The sequence below is a fragment of the Pollachius pollachius genome, assembly GCF_949987615.1.
Source record: "Pollachius pollachius genome assembly, chromosome: 3".
In the NCBI taxonomy this organism is placed as follows: Eukaryota; Metazoa; Chordata; class Actinopteri; order Gadiformes; family Gadidae; genus Pollachius; species Pollachius pollachius.
Window position 1 is genome coordinate 13,575,130 of NC_136936.1, and position 15,766 is coordinate 13,590,895.

Genomic DNA, 15,766 nt, shown 5'->3' on the forward strand with positions numbered 1-15,766 from the left:
CTGGGACATAATTAAATGGGCAACAATAAGATGTTATCTGCCTGTCTGACGGTGTACCCTGTGCGAATGATCCCAACATAGCAAAGCTAGCTAGATGGCGCTAAGTGCTAACCATCAACAAGGCTGCCTACAACATAGTCCCCCCCCCCCATCTTCAGTCTTCAGTCTATCTGCACCTTACAAATGACCTGTGGGAGTGTGGGGGTGAGGGTTGCCCTTGTCTAAAGCGTTGATCATTACGAAGAGGAGAGGAACTCGTTATTGTCCTCATGTCTCCAACTATTCTTAATATCGGGGTCCAGTAGGAACAAGGAGCAGCAAAGTGTCAATAGTCTCTTTATGAGTTTGAGGCGATGAAGCTGAATCAACACACTTGACAAGCCCATTGTGCTCCCTCGCGTCTACTAGCCGAGCCCAAGTTCACAATATACAACTCGAGTTTATATAAGTGGTTGTTTATACGATTATAAAAATATGGTCCAACCAACCAAGGACCAAGAAAGAGTAAATTATAGATATAAGCATGTCGCTCTATACGTGTAGTTTGTTGTGATCTACAAAACCAATCTATACTATAGATTGACACCCTAGTAGAAGAGTATTGCCTTGGGAGGGGGGGCGGGGGGGGGGGAGAGTTCTCTGCTTGAGGACCAAGTCTCTCCAAGCGATGCGATGGAACAAGCCGGCCATTGACTCAGCGACGCAACGATTGTCCGCTGTTCCAGTCTCTCCGTGGGAATCTGTCTGTGTGTAGGCATGTGTGTGCGTGTATGTGTGTGTCTGTGGCTTTCAGTGTGTTACGACTGTGGCCGATGGACGCGTCAACCCCTTCAGTCAGTCAGTCCATCGGCTAGGGGCTGTCCTTCCAGAGCGGCGGCCGAGCCATTAGTCTCGCCCCGGTCGCCGCCGGCCCCCGCCTCGCCGTCCTCCCTGTCCTCAACCTGGGATAGGGGGTCCCTGGCGGGCGGGCGGTCCAGGGGGAAGGCCTTGGTGTCCGGGGTGGCGGTGGGAGGAAGTGCGGAGAGCTGGGGCAGCAGCGGCGCCTCCCGCAGCTTGGCGGCCAGCTCCTTGGCGCTGCAGGACGGCGTGTTGGTCTCGTAGATGTCGTGGAAGCTGTTGTAGTCCACCTCGTAGAAGCCGTTCTCCAGGGAGAGCACGGGCGTGAAGCGGTAGCCCCACAGCACCTCCGTGTCCAGGTAGGAGCTCCGGGCCTGGCACGTCATGCCTGGGGAGGGCGCGGGGGGGCAAGGAGAGGACGTTTGAGATGGAGGCACGCAGTTGACCTATTGGGTGGATGGGCATCTGGTGTGGATGTGCATCTGATGTGCTCGTGCACACACGCACACATTCGATTTATAACACAAACAAAAATAAGACGATACGCATATAAACACACGCCCACACACACATGCACATATTGCCCACGGATGTGAACCCACATGGCGACAAGCACACATATACATACATATAAATACACACACATAAGCATGTGCACACGCACACACAAATACATGCACACACACACAGAAACAGGATTTATTCTAGAGCACACAAAAATAACATGGGACACATACAGATGTATGCACCCAAGCAAAAACACAAAGCCCATCAAATATGTAAATACAAACCTAGCACATTTTGCGGAGGCAAGCATTCACCAAGCAAATTCAGAAGGTTGGCAAACACACACACACACACACACACACACACACACACACACACACACACACACACACACACACACACACACACACACACACACACACACACACGCAACCCCTCACACACAGCCAGTCACCAACAGACAAACACTCACAAACAACACACTCAGCAGTTAGACAGATTGGAATGGGTGTAGGAAGAAGGAAATAAAGTAAATTATTCACCAGCAGTGCTACATTACTCAGTTCTCAATAACAGGCAGTGGTGCTAGTGTTACGAAAAAAGGCATCCCCCATATAATCTATGGTCAATAGGCCTCTTATATTTTAGCAGTGATGGTCTTGTTGTCCATTTCCTAATTATACTGCTTTGTTAAACCGCCCCTGCGAGGTTCTGACCAGCAGACAATGTCCTGGTGTCGCTGATGGCATTGCCAATACCTTTCATTTGACAGTGAAAGTGTGTTGACATTTGGTCGGTACTAGCTGTGCTAGGCAGTGACTGCTCCCAGCATGAATTCTTTATAAGATGATCCATAAAGCAATCATGGCCAACATACTAAATCTACTGAAAGTATTGTGTTCAAAGCAGTGCCACTCACAGCAGGCTGAAAGGATTTTAGACAGTGGTGAGTTTTATTAGCATTTCTCAAAAAAGCAATATACCTTTCTAAATCTGCATTTTAATTTTTACAACTCCTGCTCTTATTCATGTCCAAAATAGTTTGATCTGTTGATAATCTGAAATACATTTGTGTAAGGCTAAGATATTGGCCTTATAAATGTTACCTGTTTTGTTCTCGAAACATATAAAAGGCATGACTCCAAATGGCATGGTAAAATTGGCATTAGACCATACGTGTAGAACTCCTGATTTATCTTACAGTTGTTTAGAGAAGGGCTGCGGATCAAGACCTGGTTAGTCATTCTAAATCCTATACGACGATTTCCTTTGTCTCTCCCTCTCTCTCTCTCTCTCTCTCTCCCCCCCCCCCCCTCTCTCTCTCTCTCTCTCCCTCTCTCCCTCTCTATCTCCCCCCGCTCTTTCTCTTTCTCTCTCTCTCATATCCCCTGCAACTCATCCCTGCATGTGCGCGTGCGTGCACTAATGTTTGTGTCTATACCAATGCCTGTGTGGTACACTGTTTGCCTGTGTGCTGTCGTAAGTGAGTATGTGTGAATATGTGCGTGCTACACGTGTGAGTAAGTAGGTGTCTGGACACATCAGGGCTCTGCGACGGGCCGCTGAGAGAAATCTGTGCCTGGAGGGTTGAAGTAGCCGCGCTCCATAAAGTTAAACCCACACCACAGAACGCAGGCAGTCGTGGAAGTAAAATGCCATTCAAATTGCAATATTGAAGACTGTTTAAATATTAAAACGAATGCATCCATATGACTTTCTCTGCCTTAAAACCCCAAAAAACATCATTGCTCCTGTGTAATTGTTTCAATGCGTTGCACACTGATTAATCTCTATTGTACTTGTATGCTGGCTATCTCTAGGGCCTGCCGGGTGACAAAAACCGGCCTGTGGTATGCAACAACATGGCGCCTGGCCATGCACCGCTTATGCAGTAGAATGACCTAGAAGTACATCATTAATTCATGTCCAATTATTACATCCCCCAGTATCCCTACTGGATAAAGTACAACTCCCGTAAGAATGATAAATCGGCAGAACGGATTCAATAATGTGTTTTTTAAGTAAAGTTTTTTTTAATTTAAAGTATTTTGTTATTTATTTTTAAGTGCTCGTCAGTGAAAGCAATCCCACAGCCGTTCTGCACACCCACACATCTGTGGCGCTCCAGAACACGAGCATATATACGGAGCCGTGGCTGCATATTAATTGGATAAAATACCACCATGACCATCCAACCATGCAGCACCTCGTGGCTTGCGTTCCTGGGGGATCTCGGAGATAAGCTGACGCTAAAAAGGTTTTGCTGCTGCATATAACGTGTCTAGGTTGGAGAAAACATTACAGGAGAACTGACCTTTTCACTTGTTAGTTTGTTTCTGTCCATTATTATTCCGGCCTATTTTTCGTATGATACAAATAAAAATATAAACATTGATTTTGATGCATAGATGTTTTTGCATTTAATGTTGCACAGAATTTTTTTGTGTCGGACAGCAGTCTTTCCAAACCTATAGAGCTGGAAGGACCAGCTTTATAATAAAACATTTACATGTTTATACAAGGCTCTCATCCATGCTGTATCTATCCATAAGGCATGGATATGAAGCCTGCATTGAGCTAACGTGATGGCCCATCCAAACAAATCCTCAAGGGGGATAACAAAGTCCTACATCCTTGTAGGAATCATCTGTTTTATTTACCATATTGCATGAGTAGGTCTAATATACACTGAATGTGATTTCAACTTACCTTCAATTAACACATGTAGAAAAACTAGAGATTAAGAAGTCAATAATGGGAAGATTTGTGTATTCCTTGTGCTGGATTGTGTTGCCTGCTTCTCATAAGAAATACATAAAATGAAAAAAATATATATTTCCAGCACTAAAAAAATATTGTTGGTGTTCATAATGTAGCTTTAGTTAAATTTCTCTGCGTTTGGAATTGCTTATTGCTTATTTTAATACACTATAACTATTGACATTTAATTTCATTGGCTTTCATTATGAGTGTCCTGACAACGAGAGGGAAGACAGAATGTTCTTCAGCAGGTTAACTGTTCCTCCTGTTTGGTTAATTGCCACTGCTGGTAATTTTCAAGCATGACTTGCTGTTTCATGCTCAGAACAGCGTGGTGGTCGCCCGTGGAGGGAATAAATGATGGCGGATCATTAGTGTCTGTCAGTCCCTTAGACTCTGACAGGATCCTTCTCATGGAGTTTGTTCTTGTACATTTCGTTTTTTAACTGCTGTAGAGGGGCTTCAGTAGTACTTACTATTCATTGATAATGACGGATTCCGATTTTCCTCATATGCGCTTACCTGCTTAATTTTCATGCATGAGTGGCTTTCTTTTTCATGACAAAGATAAGTGCCTAGTTGGAAACTGGTTGTTTCTGTTTGTTTTTTTAAATCCCTTCTGCAGTGTCATAGCTGTCAAACCAGGGCTTTCTCATTTGGCAGCAAAGACACAATCCTTGAGCATGTACCTTATTGACCTATTCACATGAACTGAAATCCTTCTAATGTTTTTAAACACTGATCCGAGATGAATAACTCTCATCGTGTTTGAAAAATAAATATGATTAAAGTCGCAATGTGCAATATTTAAAACAGTGTAGCTTAAAGTAACCTGGACAAGTCTGTAGCCAATGCTGATCGATAGTGATTCCTATATCGTTATCAATAATATCACATACTGTAACCAATACATAAAAAAAAAAGAAATGCTTGCCAGCCCGTACTGCTCTCTTTGTTAACAACAATCTTACCATCAAAACTGCAAAAACCCTGCCACTCCTGCCACCCAGCCAGCTGAGCTATGCTGGTCTGCGTCACACAGTTGCAGAGCCAGTTAAAGTGAAAACTGAGTAAAGTCAGGATTATGATTTTAATGTTGCCTGTACCCTAGATTATAATATTGACATCTCCGCAATGTACCTGCCACAATCCCTTTTCCTTCCACTAGATCAGGTGGACTGTGGTCCTTGCTTGTCAATGGGGAGTTGTGATTAAGTCCGCTGCGATGGGAAGTGAGGTAGCACTTTGGCTTGTAATTTAAACAAAGTCCACAGGATCAACATCATTAGCCACGAGGAGAAGCCGTAGAGTTTCCCTCGTGCCTATTGATTTGCTTGTGTTTCAGATGAAAATCCTCCAGTGTGAATCAGTGCTGCATCACGCTCCCAGAAAGCTCTCTGCTCCTCCTCCCCCATGGGAGGAGGAGCAGGAGGAGGAGGAGGAGAGTGGCCCTGTTATTGGATCTATCGCTCTCTCTCTCTCTCTCTCGCTCTCGCTCTCGCTCTCGCTCTCACTCTCTCTCTCTGTGTGACAGCGGGCCACAGTTGTTCACCGCAGCGGTTGGAGATTGTGACGCCTTAACCCACGCACGCTGGCGTTTCCTTTGGTCAAGCGGAAAGTGATTTACTTCCTCAGTCAAGAAGCATCCAATGGTGTGTGTGTGTCTGTGTGTGTGTCTTTGTTTGTGTGAGAGTGTGTGTTAGTGTACGTGTATGTACACACTCGGAGCGCAATGACTGCTGGTGCTGAGTAAAAGAAAAGTAGGGCTTGGATGAATGGAAAAACAAGGAGCTGAATCAATCGGATTAGTAGAGCAGAAATGCTCAGATGTGTAGATAGTTAAGGGGTTAGGAAAAAAATAAGAAATTAAATCTATACTCTCTGGATTTGGGTACAAATGCGGCTAATGACGCAGCAAGGCTATTCGTATCCTTGGAGAAAAAAAAAGATGATCATGTGCTATAAAGCAGATATGTATAATGCATTGTATTTAAAATGAGCGCATGATAATCGGGCCTTGAACAAAAGCCAATAAACAATGACGCCTCTGCTCGTTCACCTGAGCAAGCTAATCCCCCACAGGAAATATATTACGACATCAAAATAGGCAATTAGTCGTGGCGCATCCTACTGTAAACCAGTCCCTATTCCCTAATTAACCGTGAAAAATAGGGAGTTCGATATTTCTAACATGCTCTCTAAAGGATAACACGACATAAGCCGGGGATCTTATGAATGAATTCCATTTGGAAAAATCCCTCGGAGACCTTTGAGAATCGAGGACATCTTGTTCACTCTCGCTGCTGTTTATACATGGAAATGTTTCTTGGAACATTTGCAGAATCCCAGTACTTGACGATGTTTGTTTATCACTACTTGACCTTTTTAAATCATCGACCAGCAGTGCGGGTATAAACATCACTCATTTTGGAACAAACAAACAGATTCATAACTAGGTGATGAAAGACGGAGACCTGACACATGACATGCTACCTTCTGTATCGCCTCATCGTTGCTGTGATGTTGCTTTCATTCATCATCAGGGATTTGTTACTCACGTCGTAGTTCTTCTTCATACTCAATACCTAATACTAAAGTATATTTTCATTCTATCCATATCCACTGCACTCTCACTTTTAGGGTGTCTAACTCCTATCCATCCATCCGTCCATCCATCCATCCTGCCATATGTCCATCCAACCATCCATCCATCCGTCCATCCATCCATCCATCCATCCATCCATCTCTCCCCCCTCCTTCCCCCGTCCTCTGCCCCTTTACGTACCTGTGGCTTCCACCATGCCTTCCAGGATCACCACAATCTCAAACTCCTCCTTCTCGATCTGCGCCTGGGTCATCTCCCAGAAGGGGCTCTTCTCGTTGATCTCGTGGGAGATAATGAGCGGGGACACCAGGAACAGTCGGTCGTCGCCCGTGTCGAAGCCGATGTTGATGTCCGTCTGGTTGAGCGGGATGAACTCCCCTTCCTTGGTCTGCTGCGAGCGGATAAGCTTGGCGCGGATGGACGCCTCCACGATGTGAGAGTTCCTCAGGTCCCCCACGCGGAACATCAGGCACATCTTGTTGTCCCGCACCGAGATCACGGCCTTGTGCGAGAACATGAGCGTCTCGGCGCGGTTCTTGGGCTGGGAGATCTTGACGAACATGCAGCCCACCATCATGGCGTTGACAATGGAGCCCAGGATGGCCTGGATCAGCAGCAGAATGATGCCCTCGGGGCACTTCTCGGTGATGACGCGGTAGCCGTAGCCGATGGTGGTCTCGGTCTCGATGGAGAACAGGAAGGCCGAGACGAAGCTGTTGAGGTTCTCCACGCAGGGGGTCCAGCCCTCTTCGTCGGCGTGCCAAAGGTCGCCGCGGATGAGCGCGATTAGCCACCACAGCAGGCCAAAGAACAGCCAGTTGACCACGTACACCAGGGTGAAGATGAGCAGGCTGAAACGCCAGCGGAGGTCCACCAGCGTGGTGAACAGGTCGCTGAGGTAACGGTAGGTCTCTTGCACGTTGCCGTGGTGGACGTTGCACTTGCCGTCCTTCTGCACGTAGCGCTGGCGGGGCTTCTTGACGGGGTCCGAGATGAGGTGGGTGCGCTCGGTGGAGATCTGCGCCTCCCTAAGGTGCTTGGGGAGCTTCTTCACCTGAGGATGGGGAAGGACCCACAACAGAAAAAAGCACATATATGGAGAGACAGAAAAGACATGAGGAGTGCTTGGCAAACCCTCCTTTGCTTCCGCTTCTTTGTTAAATACAATGAATAATAATTATATGAAATTGAATTAATAAAGGGCATTTCAATCCTCCCAACTTAAATTGATTTGACCTTTTAGCTCTCCACGCACAGGGAGTTTGATTCCCTCATTTTAGTCCCATTGAGCCCTCTCTTTGATAATAAAAAATACCACTCTTAAACGGGCTACGTCCTTTGACAGAGAATATCACCCTACGGCACAGCCACTAGTAAGGCGTGAGGGGCTTCAGATGTTTTTCACTTCTTTTCTGCTCCATCAGTCGGCAGGCGGAGGAGATCATGCGGCCGAGAATCAAATAAAGACGGCGATAGAATCTCCCACCGTACGGGGCCCAGAATGTTCCTGCACGCGTGTGGGTGTGTGTCTGCCAGTGTGAGTCTGCCAGTGTGCGTCTGCCAGTGTGCGTCTGCCAGTGTGTGTCCGTGCATGCCTTAGACGACGGGAGAGAACGAGCGAGATAGAGAGAGTGAGAGGGACGGATAGCTATATCGAGAGGGGCCGTGCGAGATAGGGCAAGGGCAGAACAAGAACATAAGGACACCCAGGTCCTTGCGTCGGTGTTGGCCTCGCTCCAGCCCGGCGATCTGGCTCCACAGCTGTGCCTCGCCTTCCTCCCGTTGCCCATCGTTCCCCTGCCTGTGTCCCCTATGGAACGTTGGCAGGCCTGGATAGGAAGAGGAACAGGAACAGACCCTTTGTAGCCTTCCTCTCCCGCACTGTCCCCCCTCTCAAGCAGGCCCCGAGAGAAGACTGACGTAGGCCCCAGACACACCAAGTGGGAGTTAATGGCATGCACACACACACACACACACACACACACACACACACACACACACACACACACACACACACACACACACACACACACACACACACACACACACACACACACACACACACTCACCTCAACACCCCTCCTCCGTATTCACACATTTTGAATGATTGCAGGGCTGGCATATGCAGATTGTCTTGGATCGATTGGAAAAATACTGAAATACACATGCATATTTGCAAGCATGCAGACATGAACAGAGGCAGACAGAGGACACAATGCAGGATAAACACACGCACACACACACACACACACACACACACACACACACACACACACACACACACACATACACATTTTGAGGGCCATTTTTTTCAAAGAGACCAAGGACATGCTGGCACCACATGTCTGAGTCCTGAGTTGTTAATTGGAAAGCAGGCTTGTGTTGAAGCAGGAGAGAAAAGCCTTTTGAGCCTTCTGAATCTCAAGGTGCTAATCGGACACCTGCGGTTCTGCGGCGTCTCCAGAGAAACGAGTGTGTACGCGTTCCAAACACTCACTGTGTCCTGTTACCATCCGACAACGTTTTCCCTCCTCTACTTAAAGAAGTTGTCCAGGGGTTAGGAGGCTTCAGGTTACCTCTACCACACGCATCTTTTTGTTCAGGAGGAAACGTGATCCTACAATACCAAGCATTGATCTTGAAGATAGTTTTCCATTGGTCCATTAGCGGCACTGAATGCGTTTATGGTGGTCCTGTCTCTTAAGCCAAAACCATATAAAATATACACTATTATTCTCTGTAGATTATCTCATACAGAGAACCCGGCCACAGTAAGAGTGCATTGACCAGTGTAGTAATTAGCCACCCGGTGACAGGGCATCGGCACCAGGTCAATAGCCCCTGCCCAGCTGAGGGACATCACATTAAACCAGACCCCAAAACCCTCATTCTGCAGTGGCCAATAAATCCATCCACCTTCACATGAAAAAGATTCTTGAAAAGATTAATGTTAAACGTTACTCTGTGCTCTATTAATCAAGAATGCCATAACCCCCCTGCCTTTTTTTTTCTATTTCCCACGTGGAGTTGTTAAAGAAGTGGCTATTGGTGTGATAGATGAAGCTGTCATCTACAGTGCAAGCCAATCGCTGTCCCCCCTCCCCCTTGCAGTCAATACATTCCCTGGGGGGTGATGCTCAATAAACTCATTCATTAGCTCTTCCTGTGGGGCAGCAGATTTTTTTTTTCACTTTCTACTATTCAGCTTTCTTGACCACTCTCAGAACCTAATCAAGTCGGGGAACTGGGACAAATAACCATTGTAATTCCACCATCCATTACTGGAAGTTGTAAAGATAAGCATCTTCACAAATGCCCCCTCCCGGCCCGGCCCAATTCCCTTGTCTTACAGCTCACTCCAGCGTCTCCCAGAGTGAGTGTGGCCAGGCATCCATTTATCTGCTTGGGGTTGGTCTGATGAATACCAACCAGGGAGGGAAAGAAGGATCTATTGGCCATCTTCCACAATCTTTCCCGATCCTAAGTATATTTATCGACTGACTAATCCACCGAGTTGCTCCGCTGACATTAATTTCTCTTGACCTCGCCGCCTCTCTTTCCGATCGCACCGTAACATACGCACACACACATTCCTCACTCAGGAATGCTCACTTTACTCTTACACCGCCTCCCCCCCCAGTTCTCTCGATCTCTCTCTCATTCCCACCATAATTTTATACTAATGCACTGCTTAAGTGCATCACCTGCCTATGAAAATGATAATGTGATTATGCGGAGGGGGTTTACCTGTCCCGGTGTTACTCCAATCTCCATATCGCGGTCCATAAGGACTCGGGAGTCTCCTGCCATCCTCAGCTGCAGCTCAACACCTGTTGGGGGAAGAAATATGAATAAAACACACCTTAATGTCCAAAGATCACCTTTATCTCCGTTGTATCCAATATTCTGTTCACATCGAAAAAAAAAACTACGATCATCAACCAGCAATCAACATTTTTATCATCAAGTAGTTTTAATCAATGCCGGCCTCCTACTTAAAAGCTGCAGGTAAAGACTTCATTGAACATTGAATTTGTTTTCCCAGGGATACAGTGACTGAGTCCAGGCGCTCAATTTCCAAGCCTTTTATCACTAGTCCTTTTAGCCATCGACCCTGTTAACCCCTGACCGTCTTAAACTGCATGTCCTGTTTACACGTTGCTGAGAACTGCAGAGAATACAATATATCTCGTGGGCCGATGCTGCATCCAAGTCGGATCATTATTTTCGACAGGCTAGGTGGACTGCCTTAAGTTGGTCAATAAATCAATACGCCTATTTTCAGCCATCCGCTCTAAATGCTACACCACAGAAAATAACAAGGGGGGGGAGGTTAACAAGAGCATTTTGATAGAAACATCCCCAAAATTTTGCACCAAAAGCGTACATTGTTTCGTGCATATTTTCTTTTATCTTAGCAACAAACCAAAGTTTGTACAATACAAATCAAAAGGAAAAAAAATCTCAAAACAAAACTTTTTTCTTCAGGTATAATTATTCACAATTTCAACACAACTGTTATAGTCCCGTCTGTGCTTCAGTGATGTAAGCGATCGGTGTGCCAGCCTCACGTGGGATGACCTGACGGTGCCGTGTGCTCTAATGCATCTGTGGAATCAAGCTGTCTCAGCTGCGCCCCCTCTGGCTCTGCCATCTTCCCAGAGGAGGAGGCCCATGTTAAGTCAGGGCCATGCACGGGTGTGTGGATTCACGTGAACCCAGACACACACACACGCACACGCATACACACACGCACGCACGCACGCATGCATGCACAAAACACACACACACACACACACACACACACACACACACACATTCAGAGACGATCTATTCACAAACACACACACACACACACACACACACACACACACACACACACACAGACACACACACACACACACACACACAAAGACATTCAAAGACTATCTGTTAAAGTACAACTTTGGATTCGTGAACATTTTCTTCACAGGATTGGATGGTTGTGTGCAGTAGTCAACTTAACATGTGTGCCTCTCCTATTCTTCTTTTACAAGACAGGTTGAAACATTTTTCTCTGGTGTTATTCATAGCCGTGCTGAATTGTCTGTTTGGCGTGCGGGGTGTCTGTCGCACTTGCGTTCAAAGGTACTTCAAGAGTCTATCTCTCTCTCTCTCTCTCTTTCTCTCTCTCTCTCTCTCTCTCTTTCGCTGTGTGCTTCCACATGAATGCTTCGAAAGTTGTATTTTATAACATCAATTATGCCCAAGCCCAATCTGAAGGCAAGTGGAGGAACGTTTAGAGTAAGAACATTCTCCATGGCCGACATCGTGGGATTTAATCACAGCCTCCCATGTGTTTCTCAGCGGGGGCGTGATGGGGCTGATAAGCCCTAATATTAGCAGCGATCCAGCACCACTAAATACCAGACGAGTTTCAAAAGTTCTGGAATAAACTTCCAATGGCCCCCACCACCATGATGTTCGGGATATGTACTTTCAATACGGGGGGGGGGGTGGGGGGGGGGGGGGGGGGGGGGGGGTGGGGGAAGGAAAAGAACACGGACACACAGGAGAGAGAGAGAACATCATGGTAACCTTCAACAGAGACGCCAGCAGATCACTTGTCTGTCATGTCGATGTCCTTTCTCTCTCTCTCTCTCTCTCTCTCTATCTCACTCTCTCTCTCTCTCTCTCTCTCTCTCTCTCTCTCTCTCTCTCTCTCTCTCTCTCTCTCTCTCCCTCCCTCCCTTTCTCCCTGTGTCAACCCTCTCGAACCGTTACTCTATTTGATCGTGGACAAGCTGGGGGAAATATGGAGGGGGGGGGAAAGATAGAAATATGCAAAAGCGGGGCTCAGATCAGTGGCGGGGCCGCGTCAGAGGGGCAGGAGCCGCTCAGGACCACCGGGTTGTTGACACGGACGCTCCAAAGCAAAGGGCAGCGCGACGTGACCGGCATCCCAGACAAGGAACGGCCCGCAGACAGGCGGGGGCACTGGCAGGCGGACTGACAGACAGACAGACAGACTGGCAGAAGCACACAGAGAGACAGCATGGGCGCAGTCCAAGCTGTTCGAGGGACACACAGAAAAAGCAGAAAGCAGAGGAACATCCATGAATACATTAAAGATGCTGCCAGGTTGCTCTAGGAGTGGTTTTGAGGAGCTCGGTGCATTGAGCATCGCCACCCGAAGGGCAGTCTATGTTGGAATCGGGTGGGCCCTATTTCAAGCAAGGTGTCTGATTGCAGCAGCTCTTCAGCTGTGCCCGGCCCGAACGCAAGGTGTCTGAGCACAAATGCCGGCTGCAGTGTTTTATCTTGACACTTTAAGAGGGCAACAAGTGATTATCTTGTAACCGAGGCGAGTGACAGAATGCTCAGCTTGCTTAGGGTGTGCTTGTAAGCCCCTGTCCCCCTTTAACCCCCCACCCCCGATCACACCAACACTCGCCTGTTGCCCTAAAGAGAACAAAACAAGACAGAAAAAAACAAAATGACCCTGGAGGCAGACTACAGATTAAAAGAAGCATTTTTAAATCGCTGCAGACCACATATATAACGATGCAAAGCTAAATCCTAACAAGTGTGTCCCCGATGTGTTTGGAGTGCAATGATGTGGAGCTCTGCACCAAACGGCCCACTGCGCACAACCCGCCCCATCCACCAGCAGCCCTGATCGCTCACTCTCAAAACGGAAACTCTCTCCTAACATCAAACGTGACGTGTGCGTAAACCGTGGATGTTAAATAACATTAAGGAACCACATTGCTAGTTATAATCAATACATCCAGGTTCATTGTCTGATCTTATATAGAGAGTTGGAAGTGACTGATCTCAGGGAACCGTCTGAGCTCATACTTGAGTGCTTCGCTTAATTACTGTAGAGCAAATTGGTTTCACTTAATGTACTCTTGTCAGAAACTCTCCAAAAACAGGACTTACAGCATGACACCTAACTAATTTAATAAAAAAAACATGACACGTAGGGCTACCACCCAGAACAGGGAAACATATTTCAGGACATTTTATTATTATTTGGCCATTTCAGGGACATTGGGTATATCGATTTTATGGTTTGACATTTAGATTATTATGTGTCGCTTTTACAGATCATTTTTTCAAAGGCCATTTGTGCTCAGCCTTCTTATAGGCTATAACAATATCGCTGAGCGCCTCACACTACAGGATTAAGATCGGGGCCGATTTGAAGTCGTAAGTATGAAACATGTTTGATACTATCGTGGCTGCCCCGGCCGGCTTTCCAGTAGATCAGGATGCATGAGATTGGTTCTGTAAACAGTGCACACTAGCCCCCGATCAGGTCTTTCTCCCTCGATCGTCAGATAATAACAGTCATCCTGTTTACTGATGCGAGGTGTCATAAGACTCATAACTGCACACAGTCCATATGGAGCTTACGTTTGAAAAAAAAACAACAACCCATAAATAAAGGCTGTTATCTATTTCAACAGCAATGGCAGTTTCGGGCACGAAATGTTCTCCCACTGCAGCCTCAGAAGACAGGCGAGGCCGCAGTCTTTCTCTGTAGCTACATCCTTTTTTCTTTATTTGTCAATTTCCCAAAAAACTAAAGTATGTTGGCCGCAGGAGCTCAGATTTTGAAAGGTGTGTCGACTGGGAGCCCGGCCAAGAAGTGTTGTATCAATACTAATTACAGCTCCAATGCCATGGCCGGCGCCGTGGAAAAAAGCCAGGAGAATCCAACCAATAAGACCAGCTATCACACGTAACCTTCCTTAAAGGGGAACCGGCAGGCTTGCCGTTTTCTAATAGAACGCGAGCACTGCCTCATGTGCGTGTGAAATAATAAAGTATGCAACAATATCAATTGCATAACAATACCAATATCAACTCAGTTCCTGTACAGAAATCACAGAAAAGTTGGACCATTGACATAATTGTTCTGGGATTTATGTCAGATTTAGAAGGTGATGTTGATTTTTTTACAGTACGAATATGAAGTATTAATGTTCGACATAACAAAATAGCTGAGCAAGACATTTTTCCATTAAGCTATACTTCCTTTGTTCCGGAAAATGTCCAATAAACAGTCAGATAATACTTATTATTCCTTCTTCCGATCGTCTGATTGACACTGTTATGTAACTCATACTCATTCACCCTCTTTAACCTCTCTTTAACCTGGGGTGAAATGTAATTCCTTCAGGAAAAATGTTTACAAGAGTACAAAACAAGCATCCTATCTTTTCCACCATACTTTATCTAACTGCTGCCAGATATATAGATTTCAGATAAGAAATAAATCTTGGGGCTGCAACACCTTATCTTTGATAATGAATTATGCAAATAACAGAGTCATGCTTCAACAATAATATCAAGACAAATCACGTTCACGCTGAATTAGCCTTGGCGCTTAATTTGTCTGCTGCTTATGGTTTGCTGTGACTGTGAAACATGATGGATCACATCTGTGAGTCATAAAAAACATAGAAATAGCTAAAAAAGCTCTGCACCAGCCCCTGGTTTACAACACAACCGCACCAATTAGCAGTCAATCATCCATGGACTCTGAAGGTTGTGTGCGGCTTTCATTTTGTTTTTCATTTTCTCTTGAACATTGTGTTTCTGTGGTGTCATCAAAACTGCCGGGACAGGGTGGAAGTGGCAATAATATCACAGATGTCCAAGTGAAGTAAAGAAGTCGTAAAGAGTGAACGGTTCCTCTCTAGCATTAATCCTCCCGCACTGAGGATCAGGCTTGTATTACGAGGCTTGTCTGGGACGTTCTCTGTTGTAGAACGTTCTTTCTATTACCATTTACCATTGTGTCCCAACGCCAGGCCGAGATTGTGCACCGAATAACATGGAGGCCTCGTCCCTATCGCTGCCTATCACACTCTGAGGTCGGTCGGGGCAAATGGCTAAAGATGTATCCAGCCGGTTTGGCTCCAGGCCCTGAAATACACACACACACACACACACACACACACACACACACACACACACACACACACACACACACACACACACACACACACACACACACACACACACACACACAGACACACACGCACACACACGCACGCACCCACT

General features: G+C 46.3%; 1 protein-coding gene across 1 annotated transcript; it reads right to left on the reverse strand.

Moving 5' to 3' along the window:
- Positions 1–830: 830 nt before the first annotated feature.
- On the reverse strand, positions 831–10,519 carry kcnj5 (potassium inwardly rectifying channel subfamily J member 5; the record flags this gene model as incomplete). The annotated part of the gene is made up of 3 exons (XM_079731588.1): positions 831–1,225; positions 6,890–7,763; positions 10,457–10,519. 3 exons carry the CDS (start codon positions 10,517–10,519, stop codon positions 831–833), a joined length of 1,332 nt encoding a protein of 443 aa, XP_079587714.1.
- Positions 10,520–15,766: the final 5,247 nt, after the last annotated feature.